Source organism: Lissotriton helveticus, chromosome 2_1 (assembly GCF_964261635.1).
Source record: "Lissotriton helveticus chromosome 2_1, aLisHel1.1, whole genome shotgun sequence".
Taxonomy (NCBI): Eukaryota; Metazoa; Chordata; class Amphibia; order Caudata; family Salamandridae; genus Lissotriton; species Lissotriton helveticus.
Genome location: NC_136059.1, coordinates 96,821,162 through 96,833,440, shown reverse-complemented (window position 1 = coordinate 96,833,440; position 12,279 = coordinate 96,821,162). Strand labels below are relative to the sequence as shown.

Below are 12,279 nucleotides of genomic sequence, written 5' to 3'. Positions count from 1 at the left end.
TGATTGCCCTGAAGAGTCGGTACTTCACGTGTTGTTTAGCTGCCCTGGCTATCATAAGGCAAGAAAACGATGGCTGGTGCAGATTTGTAGGAACCTTGGAACTACATGCTGCTCTGAGGCCTTCAGGATACTGAAGTATGATACTAGTATCCTGATAGTCTACTCAGTTGCAGGTTTCCTATTTTCCATGTGGTGTACCCGCAGGACATACATAAAGGCATCATGAAAGGTGCTAAAGGTTTTTTTTGCTGGATATGTAATAACTTCACTCACTAATACTCGGAAAAATATCTACCGTGGCTATCCCTGCCAGTTTTAAAATCAGGCCTTGTTTTTATCAGAACAAAATAAGCTTGCTTGTTGGCCACCCAGTTATACTATAGAGCATTTGTAATCTACTAGTTTACCACTCTAACCAATTCAAATATTCTCTGTAGAAGCAACCTGTAGTATAGGAAGGCTCTAGTTCGAGGTCTTATCAATGCAGAATGGTAGAATATAGGTCATCCTTTTTAGACATTTTGTTAGGTAAATGTTTTAAGGTAAATTATTTATTTGCACTTTCCGAGTATGGCGCATTATAGCCTGCCATGTGATACCCTTTGTGAGATTTGCTCCCTATATTCTGACTACTGTAAAATTAGTCTGATGTGTAGGCTTTTTCAAATGTTGTATAGAGCTCATTCACCATTATACATGTGTCAATTGCGTTTATAATTGTCCTTTCTATTTTTGTAATTGACTTAAGTTGCAATTTTAAATGTATCTGTTTGCACTGTGAATGTACTTTTGAGGTCATGTTGATCGAAATAAAGTTTTTTTTAAATGAAATGAAATTTTTGCACTTTCATTTTAACATTTAAATTAGGTTAGGTATTTTTGTTGGTTACATGTATGATTGCTTATTTTAGCTTTACTTTATTCAAATTATAAATATATCTTTTAATTGTTTAGTTATTGTTATAAATATATATATATATACTAGCAGCCCGTCCCAAAGTTGTCCGGGTATAAATTGCTGCCGGCCAGTAGTATATTGTTTTGTAGGATTTCGTTTTGATAGCATTTCTTATCTGTGACAGGCCTGTGAAACGCTCCGATTCACAGTGCACTGCTGATGCACTTAAGAGTGCGCGTTCAGTAGTATGTGAACTCGAGTTTCCCTACTTTATTTTTCCTTGCAATATTATAAAGCGCGAACTCGACAACATGGCATGAGCCCCATTTACATTACAGAAGAACACATTCATTTGTGGTAGGCATGGGGAGACAAAGCGATTTGCCTGGAATCACAGGATGTTGAGCTGATGCAGAGATTCGAACGTAGCTCCCCAGCTCTAAAGTTCACAATTCTAGCACTTGTGGCGGGAGGTGTGTCTAAAAGTGTATGTCAGTGCTGGCCATCAATGAGAGAGACTTGTGCATTTTTCAAAGCGGTGGTGAAAAAAATATGAGTATGTTGCTGGAGATGTGGGCCGCCGTACCACCAATGTACTTACCGGGGGAGGGTCAACACCCATTATTCCGCAACTTTCTTTCCGCATACCATAACTCCGCATACTTTCATTACGAAAGTACCATGACTCCGCAATGCCATTATAACGCATGGCATTACATTTTATATGCTTTACCACGCATACATTTACAACGAAATTCGTTGTAAATGCATGAATGGTAAAAGCATGATTTTTTAAATGTTTGTATAAGGTAAGTATGGGTATAGGGGTATATGTTTTGGGGTACTGAGGTATATGTTTTGGGGTATTTGGGTATTTTAAGGGTTCAGATATAGTTTTTGGTTATGGGGTACAGGGGTAGTTTTAGGGTTTGGGGCTAGGTTAGGGTTTTGGGGTATAGGGGTATTTTTAGGGTTCAGGAGTAGGTTTGGGTTTTGAGGTACAGGGGTATTTTATGGGTTTAGGGCTAGGTTTGGGTTTTGGGGTATATTTAGGGTTCAGGGCTAGGTTTGGGTTTTGGGGTACAGGGGTATTTTAGGGTTCAGGGCTAGGTTTGGGTTTTGGGGTACAGGGTTATTTTTATGGTTCAGGGCTAGGTTTGGGTTTTGGGGTACAGGGGTATTTTTAGGGTTCAGAGGTAGGTTTGGGTTTTGGGGTACAGGGGTATTTTAGAGTTCAGGGGTAGGTTTGGGTTTTGGGGTACAGGGGTATTTTAAGGGTTCAGGGCTAGGTTTGGGTGTACAGGGGTATTTTAGGGTTCAGGGGTAGGTTTGGGTTTTGGGGTACAGGGGTATTTTTACGGTTCAGGGCTAGGTTTGGGTGTTGGGGTACAGGAGTATTCTTAGGGTTTAGGGATAGGTTTGGGTTTTGGGGTACATGGTATATTTATAGGGTTAAGATGGGTTAGTGTTTAAGGGTGTTGGGGTATTTAAAGGAGTAAGGGTGGGTTATGATTATGGGGTGCAGGGGTATTTAAAGGGAGCAGGGTGGACACCCGGAGCTGGAATGTACAGAACCTGGGAAGAAAAAACAATGAAATATTGGGCACAACGCTCGCTTTTTTTTCCCGTAATCCCGCGCCCCGCACACGCCCATGCCCCCCAGCACACGCCCACAGCACACGATATGAGACATGGCATGAAGGGCGGAACGTACCACACGCCCCCAGCGTTTTCCCCCCAGCACACACCCACAGCACAACGCAGACACGCCCACAAGGGACTACTTTGCTGGCACGGTTCTTTTACCTTTTAAATGTATATGGGGAGCGTCTGCATAGCCTATGTCCTTCTGCTGCAACTGCCCTTTCCAACACTGTATTGGGTGTTGTGATTGGTGCTGTGGTTCCTGAGATTACCCGCCTCAAAGGTTTGAGCTCTCTCTTTATTATATTAGTATAGATATAAAGATTTAAATAACTGAATAAAAGTATTTATTTTACAGTAGATTTAGCACTATTTTAAATAAATACTTTAAAGATGATATTGATTAAAAAAATAAATCTTACCTTATTTTGGGCGATATTCTCTTTCACGATATTTTTTTTTACATATTTTCATCATATAGATAATAGGTATAAAACCATAAAACATTCAAAGCAGTTGTTACCCTGTCTGATGGCTTTAGTGATCGATTTATGTCCTTAATTCCAACAGTGTGAAATGTCTGTATCTTGATGATAATACATAATTGAAAATCAAAGTTTGTTTTAAAACAATTTATAAAAACATATGTTGGTAAACTATATGTGTGTCACGATATTCATGTCAGTCGATATTGTCCTGCACAATATTTTGCCATATAACTATAATTTTAATACTTACTTGTTCTTACCTGTGATGTGTTGACTCCCGAAGTAATTATTTAAAATCTTACCTGCGATGTATCGTAGTGGCTGTGCTGATTGTAGTGGCTGTGCTGAAGTGACTCCCAACCTATAACTCTCAGTATAATAAAAGTGTACCTTGTAGACAACCTGACTGCTTGTTAAAGAATGCTCTGTGCATAGTTCAACCTTGGTTCCAAGATGTCTGCCACAGGCAGCTAGCAGCTGCTGTTCTCCATGCACACTTCTTCTGGAGTATGCCTAATCTAGTTGCCTTGTTTTGCACTATCTGGAGCCTTCTGGGACTCCTGTGAACACTACATTGGGTTAATCCTATCTAGCTCCTCCTAGCTTGTTAGTTCCATAGAATCATTCTCAGAGTTCTAGGATTGCAGCGGAATTATGCAGGATCCTGAGAGTTACAATGAGGATTGTATGTGAAATGTATGTTTTATCTGAGCACATATCATTCAAGCATAAATGCAGACATTATCCTTTAGCCAACTGTTCTTTACAATCATTTAAGAACATGGTTTGCTTTGGTCTCAGGCCCTCAATGTCTGATGGTTGTGGTTCACCCACAATTATGCCTGCAGGCCCAGTCAGTGTGAATTCACCCACTGCATATCATAAATGATGAGAAGCGCTAGCCGCCATCTTTTGTTGACAGCTCAAAATTGTTGCAGCATCGTAAACAATAGTGGTGAATGACACTGGAAAACAAATGAATATATTTCTGATAGTACCTATTGCTGTCTTACCAAATCTTTGTATTTCTTTTGGATCACAGAAAAGAAGAAAAATGTTTATAATACAACTATTTTGGCTGGCGACTATGATATTCCAAGGTATGGTGGCATACTTATAATGTGTTACTTACTTGTGTTTAACATTTATCACTTTATATTATTTCTTTCCATATGACTCTTCTTACCAAAAGGGCAAATCCAAAGTACCTTATATGTAAGAAGGTGACTAAAAGCCTCAAAGCAATGCATTAATCTTCTATAGGCAGATTCATATTAATAACGTCCAACTCCAAGCAAAGCTGGAATAAGTAAGAGTAGCTCCCGACACGTGTTTCACTCTCATTAGAGCTCATCAGACACACATAACTTTGTCCGGGGACATCCAGTATCGGTTGAAATGAAACACTCGAAGCTTAGGGTACTGCATAAATGATGTAACGCTGACTTATTTTGTGTGTTTATGGACCTAGATTGCTATTATTTTGACTCTATTATCGGTGACAGTCTACTAACTAATTTCTATCTAACGTGTTTATTCCTTAAACATGGAAATGAATTGATAAACACCAATTAGCACATTTGACTTATAGGCAAGTCCATGGTACAATGGTGCAAACAATATTCACATGACATAAAAGTCAAACACCCAATGACTTCACAGCTTGGCCTTACATCCCCCACAAATGAAATTCAAAACATGACAAAGGGGTGACAGATAGTCTTCGGATACTGCAGAGAAAGCTTCAGTGTGCACTTGTCAAGCCCAAGCCATCATAATAGGTTTAGGCCAACCTCGGACAGTAAATACGTCAACTTTAAAGTATACCTTGAAGCCCACGAGGTCTAGTTACAAAATGGTTAGGAGTGAAACACAGGAGATATGCTAACTTGCATATTATAGTAGTAACAAGGATGTTATGCAAATGTACATGTTTCAGTAGTAACAAGTACGTTATGATAATTCACATGTTGCAATAGTAACAAGGACACTAAACTTCCACTTAGGCTGTGGCAGATGTGCGTTTGTAGAGCCTGTCAGGTGTTTAAAAGCCTACTTTGTATCCTAGACTTTGAATAGAATAAATTGTTCATTCTTGCAACATTTGGCTAATTAGAGGAAATCTCCCAGGCCTCAAAATATCTCATTGCATGGACATAGTGGCAGGAAAGATAAACTGACATCGAGTGCTTTCAGCTCTTTACTTCACCCAAGTGGGAAGTAGAATAACTTGCCTCAGTGTCCCTTTGAACTTGTAGAAATTCTGCAGGTCTGTAACCTTTCAGAGTCAGTTTCCAGTGATCTAGTCCTGATCTCTTCAGTGTTTGTTTATTTTTCTTGTGCTGAGAAAGAATCAATTTGCTTCATTCTTCTAAGCACGAAAATGCCATGCTCAAAGTTGCCAAATGTGTTCATTTTTGTGTTTACATTTGTGTTTACTTTGGGTAGAGTTCACTCACTTGTTTTACTAACAACACATTTTGTGCATTATTGCAGGCCTGACTGACTCGCCATGGCGTGCCACCGAAGAGTTGGCAGAGCTGGGAACATCAGTCTCAAATATGCCTCATGGCTTCATGCCAAGAACTAAACCCGCAGCCAGGATGATCGTAGGGGGAGATTTACTAGGATTTTGCACTGTGTTTGCGTCACAAAAGTGGCTGAAGGTGTTACTTATTACATAGTGCAACTTGGTTTCATTAAGGCACCAGTAATCATCTCTCATCACACCTCAGCTTTGCCACTGACAGGCTAGCAGAACTGAGGAATAGACAGTCTCATGCCAAGAACAATTGCAATTGGCCAGTATGACTGGGTAATTGTGTCACATGAGAGAAATGCTTCAGAAAGGCTTGTAGGTCTGGTTCAGTGTCAGTCATTTGTCATTGAAAGTTGAGTAGAATTGGACATTCAATCAATCAGGATTTCAATCAGTCAGGGTTTATATATTGCGCGGCTAATCACAAAGCGCTTGCAGGTCCAGGAATCTCATTTGAACCGCCAGGTCTTACGGTCTATTCGGAATTCTGGAAGTGAGGTGATGGTGCGGAGGTGCGTGGGGAGGCTGTTCCAGGTCCTGCTGAGATGTGGGAGAAGGAGCGTCCTCCACTTCAGGATCACTTGTGAAAGACTGTCCGAGTTGAGGCATATCAGTCATATATCAGTTTGCATCTGGATGGGTGATTAAGCAGGGCATGGTCTGGCAAATTAATACACCTTTATGTATCTAACAGACTTTACCCCAGCACTATTAGATCACAGCATTTAAAGGATGCAAAAATGAAAATACATCACAGGGGTATCAGTAGAGCACACATTCACATAAAGGGATCTCTTAATGCGATTGACAAAGGACTGGTATTTACTGTTACTCAACTCAAAAGTGCTAATTTTATCAACGTTGGAATGAAGAAAGGCTGAGATTTTAACATCGGACCTTGGTGTCAGATACACATTCCTGCAGCTGATGCATTAGTCCACTGAGCCACCCCCCCACTGACTTAATGTAGTGATGACCTGAGCTAATGCAAATATTTTGATATTTGTTTTATTCCTAAAGGAAACGAGACCAAGTGAAGACATGGTGGGTCCAGTAAGCTATGTTTAGTTATTCAACCTGTAAGTGTAATAGCAATTTGTTGTTTTTCATAACAAGACTTAGATTTGTAGTACACGTCACAAAAATGATTTCTAAAACCATTTGCAGCCTGCTTTTCATTCACTTTGTCCCAAGCACAGAGCTCTGCCAAGAAGTGTGCAGTCCCTCATAATTACTACTCAGCTTGGCAACAAAGAGGCTCTTTGGCTTAATAGTTGCTGTGGTAGGCTCACCAAGACATGAGAATACAATTACAGGAGTTGCCAGGAACTAACGCTGTACACAGCAGATTTGTGCGAAAAGGAAGAGAGAAGCTCACATCGGGAACAGCCAAAGACATCTGCTTTTTCACTATATCTTGTCAAAGTAAAGACACCTTAAATAATGTCCTTTAATGTGGGTTTCTCAAAGACGCCTCACTCCATGGAAAAACAAACGATAGGTGAGCAGTTTGACCATGCTTCTACTTAATTTGGAGATATCTTGATCTGATTTTAATAGACAGACCTAAGGCAGGGCTTAGGAAGCCCACAGACACCCAAGACTGAGATTACCATTTTATAATAGTAATTTCTGGGATAGCTCCAGTCAGAAAGAAGATGTATTTCATGTTGTAACTGCATGAAGGGATGCACCTCTGTAAAGTGGCTATCAATCCACGGTGCTCTTCTGCTCACATGTAACTCTAAGACAACATGTCTGTCTTTCTCTATTGTACGTTTGTTTGTTACAATATGAAAGTCATGATGAGGTGAAACCATACCACATTGCTTTGACACAGGGCCGCTTTAGAGTGTGGTGGATGGAGTTTACTGCATCAAGAAGGAAGAGGACATTAACTCTGGTATTGGAAGGTCCTCATCCCCATGGACATCTCTATACATGGGCAGGAACTGTCATCAAAGTATTTCCTGTCACTGCAGGAAAGATTTGGCTGGTGGGATTGCCAGCTACTACAGCCGCCCGGCAATCTTTTCAAAAGCTTTTAGTTTTCAAAGACAAACAAAACACTAACGCCATTTTGTTTCTTTTCCGGTCCCTCGCCACCAGATTTCACGTGGCAGTGATGGAGCGGTAAAATAAAGGCATTCCACCATCCACACAATATAGAGTAGACAGTGTAAAGCCCTTCCCCGACAGGCCTTACTCCATTGGGCCATAGAATGAAGTATTGCGCCATAGAATGAAGTATTGCCTTAATGAAGCCAACAAGAACTTTGTGGACGGAATAATTCTGGTCAGCCCAACTCTAAATGAGGTGGAAAACCAAGGGTTTGGCTGGCAGGGTACTCTGTTTCTTTTGTGACTGAGTAGCCCAACTGCCAAACTCAAAATCTGGCCCGTAGCAGAACAGGTGGATAATAGCAACATTGAGTAGTACAATAGACATTTCCTGGAATTGGTTGTTCACAGTATTCTAAATTTACGAAAGATCCATCCTACATGATTTGCTAACTGTTCCTTTCCTCTTTGTTACAGGATGTGGGACTTCTTGGAACGTGCTGTGCCCAGTTCAGCTGAAAACTGTGAAGGGGTCCTGCTTGTTCATCCCATGTGAATTCACCTTCCCCAGTGAGGTTATGACGCCAAATGGAATTACTCCCATCTGGTACCAAGACAATAATGGTCAAAAGGTTGTTGTGTACCATTCCACCTCCACCGAAATTGGTGGGAGGTTTCAAGGACGCACTGAGCTTCTTGGTGACCTCACCAAGAAGAACTGCACATTGCTCATCACCAATGTGGCAAAGGAAGATGCAGGAAACTATGCTTTCAGATTTGAGATAGACAACATTAACCGTTGGTTGGATAAAAAGGGTGTCGCAGTGACCGTTACTGGTGAGCATTAATATGTCTCTTCGCTGACTATTTTGCTGATGGTCCATTGATGGCTATTTGGATGATGTTACTCCATTAATAACTATCATATTATGAATGAGTGCTGATTGCATGGCCAATTGTTGCTGCACATGGTTATGGTCTCTCATAACCATAAATATCTCATGTGGCTTTTTGTAATAAACCAGTTTGGTAGACTGTCAACTTCCATAAAATTCTCTTATATTGTATAATATTCACCAAGAATTTTCTTTAGATCAGAAGCAGGAACTGAAATGGATTTTGAGAGGTATATATATATATATATATATATATATATATATATACACACATCTGAAATCAAATTTCAATTATGTCCCTCTGATCAAACATGATTGAAAGTATACATCATGAATTGAATGATAAAAGTACTTACGTTTGTAGAGCTATCTGATGTCTTGCCCTACACAGTAGTTGTAGATGTGAAGAGAAACTTACATTTCATTATTTACCAATTGGGCGTTCATGTAGTATACAGCTGGCATCTTCTTACAGGTTGTCCAATAGGGATGTGTGGAAATCCTTCAGGTTATCAGACTGGGTGTATTGTGCAAGAGAAGTCTTGCCTGGTAAAGAAGACATCTGACATTTTGATGGGACCTGTGACACTACCTTAAAAGATGCCTCTTCTCACATGACTTGGCTTACATCCTTCTTACATTATTCTGTTGGAAAGGGGTCACTGATAAGACATTAAAAGCAGCTTGCGATTGTCTCAGGTATTACGCCTAATGGTCTACTTGACTCACCTATTTAAAAACAAGAAGTCCAGATTGGTAAAGGAAAGTCTTCCAGACTATTAGGTGGATTGCAGTTTGTCACCTAAATACATGACGTCATGCAATTGACAGCGATAATGATCACCAGCAAAATTAATATAATGGGTTCATCAGAACTGGATCTGACAGAACTGTTATTGTTTTAAGCTGAAAGAAGGAGAATGTTGCACTAGTTTAGTTTACAATATCTCTTACTTTTGCATGGAGTCAGAAGTACCACCTGAAATTGAACAGGTCTGTGAGATAATTGTCAAATGCTGTCAAAAGTGTAGATTGTCAGCCACCTTTCACTCTTGTTTGTATAGAACAATGTGGTCAGGTGACTGTTCAGTCTCTGAAGGGAATCATCTGCACAAGGCTGTTCCAGGAATGTACAATCAAGTTGTAAGATGGTGGGTAGGGCACACCTTGTCAAATTAGATGGGTGATTGCATGTGACAAGTAGGCTTTAATTGTCACCTCACAAAATCCCATGGTGCCGGATCCTGAGATGGCTTGCCAGCAGTATGAGGTGATTATTTATTTTCTTAGGCACTGACATTTATTGTCTACCAACAACATTCACCTCATCGTTCACTCTCATGAGGCATTATCCAGAGCCTCTTTGATTCGCTCATATGGCGCGACTTAGTCCATTCTCATTCTCTTCTGGTTACTATTGTTCTTGCTGGTAGTCGTGACTTGCTTCTTCTCTTAGGGCATCACCCTTCCTTTTGCATGTCATGGTAAAAAGTGCCACTCTAAGGTTGTCAAAAACTGCTTATTAAAGAATAGTTGATTTTCAAATGTCATTAGTTAAAATGACCAAGAATGCATCCAAAATATTATCGGCTTAGATGACCATGTTGCTACCTGACAAAGTGGCCACCTTAACTGAATCACAGTGCACTGGGAAAGCTTATGCCACAATGCTCCAGCTTTCCTGCAGGGCTATTCCCTTCAATAGTATGGGCTATGGCATGACAGAAATAGCCTAAATTTCCATACATCATAATAAATATAAAAAAATTTATAAATGAATAATCCACATAATGGCACCAAAGTTTGGCTTGTTTCTGTGTTTCCTTGAAGTGATGCGTACAATTACTTATTCTTCCATTCAGGGTCTGGCTAACAAACATTTGTGTAACTAAGTGGTATTTGGGTGCACCAAAAAGTAGTTTCTGCTCCTAAATCCACATCCTCAGCCATGAAGTTAAATTTTTGAAACTGGACTCCATAATGCAAGTACAAAGGTATGAAATCAACTAGCCTGGTGCATTTTTTTTTTTGTCCAGGACTAGGCAGCCGGAGGCAGTCATAATTAGGGGGGCAATGGACTCCTCACATGTCTGAATCCCGGTGCGACTGCTCCTGCTGCACTCATGAAAGCTGTGGCCATGCATACAGTAATACTAAGGGCCTGATTACAAATATGACAGATCGCTATTCTCAGGAGCCTTATCACTCTGTCTGATCATAACTGGCCAGGTTTTCCAGTTCTCAGATTTCCTGGGTGAGGGGGGAAAAAAGTCTGATGAAAACCCACCTGATAAAAAAAAAAAATCACACGAGACTCAGACTGTATGTGGCCCTGGGTCCAACCTCTCCTACATCACAGGGAGCACAGAATGCCCTGCCATGCAGGTCACAGACTTTCCTTCCCCCTGACACTCACTCCATCTCTAACACTTCCACCCATCCCCATCTCATGTGGAGTCATACATTTGGTACTAGGTGGATGCATGATGCCATCATGCCCATGATCTTGCTCGCAGTCCACACTGTCCGAGCTTGCCCCTTCTGGTAGGGGCGAGTTTCTTTCACCAGCGCTCTCGCCCTCTTCTCGCTGGGGACCACCATGCCCTGTAAGGTGTTGATCTGTGCCCCCAGGAAGATCTTCACTTGTTCCGGCTCCATTGATGATTTCTTCCAATGGATGGAGAACCCCAGGTTTATGAGTGTCGCCGTCACTGTGTGTGCGTCCCGCTTGCATTTTTGGTATGACTTTGCTTTCACTAGCCAGTCGTCCAGGTAAGGGTATACGTGTATTCCTTGCCTTCGTAGGTGCGCTGCGACTGCCGCGAGGCACTTTGTGAAGACCCTTGGTGCTGACTTTAGTCCGAAGGCTAGTGTTATGAACTGGTAGTGGTTTTCTCCGATGGTGAATCTGAGCATATGCTTGTGCTTTCTGTTCATTGGGATGTGCAGGTAGGCGTCTTTGAGGTCTATCGTGACCATGAAATCCCCGATTTGCAACTGTGGGAGCACCTCTGGTAGGGAGGTCATTTTGAACTTTTGCGTTCTTATGAATTTGTTCAGGAACCTTAGGTCCAGAATGGGTCTCATTGTTTCGTCTACTTTTGGTACCAGGAAGTACGTTGAATATACCCCCTTGTTCCTTTCCCTGAAGGGGACCGGTTCTATGGCCTGCTTCTGCAGGAGCTCCTTTGCTTCTTCCTGAAGGCGCTCTAGCTGTTTGTTTGCTAGTGGTCTTCTTTTTGGTTTTCTGCTTGTTGGCATCTCCTCCAACTCTACGCAGTATCCGAATTGGATGATGTTGAGAATCCACTTCTCTGATGGGATTTCTCTCTATTCTTGAAGGTAAAATCGTAATCTTCCTCCCACTGGTGTTATGTGGTCATAGGTGACTAGTTTGTGTAACACCTGATCCCTCGGTACGTTTTGCCCCCTGGTATCTTTCCTGTGGGTGGGCACACGGGGTTTTGCGAAGTCACTTAGAGGCGGGCTGCTAACCCCCTCTTTTATTCTGTCCACATCCATTTCCTCTCCCTCGAAAGGACTGGCCTCTTGGCTGGTATTGCCAGGACTGCTTATGCTGACCCTGCTGAGCTTGTGAGTCTGTCTGGTGCTGGTGCGTTTGTTGGAAAACCTGGTGTGATGTACCCGGCTGGTTTCCACCTCTGCCTCCGGGCCTCCGTGACGGGGCACCCCTTTTGCTACCTCTGAACTGCAATGCTCCCATGGATCTCACAGTTTCGTTATCCTTTTTCA

The 12,279-nt window shown here is 41.6% G+C and overlaps 1 protein-coding gene across 2 annotated transcripts in view; it reads left to right on the top strand.

Moving 5' to 3' along the window:
- Positions 1-12,279, top strand: part of LOC144817753 (sialoadhesin-like) — a 358,435-nt gene that overhangs the window by 69,025 nt on the left and 277,131 nt on the right. Inside the window, exons 2-3 of one of the 2 annotated variants that reach the window (XM_078674539.1) lie at positions 4,073-4,130; positions 8,108-8,467. In XM_078674539.1, coding sequence (XP_078530665.1) covers positions 4,085-4,130; positions 8,108-8,467 — 406 coding nt within the window. In that variant the 5' untranslated portion in view covers positions 4,073-4,084. The remainder of the gene's footprint in view (positions 1-4,072; positions 4,131-8,107; positions 8,468-12,279) is intronic. The other variant, XM_078674540.1, reaches the window with a different exon arrangement.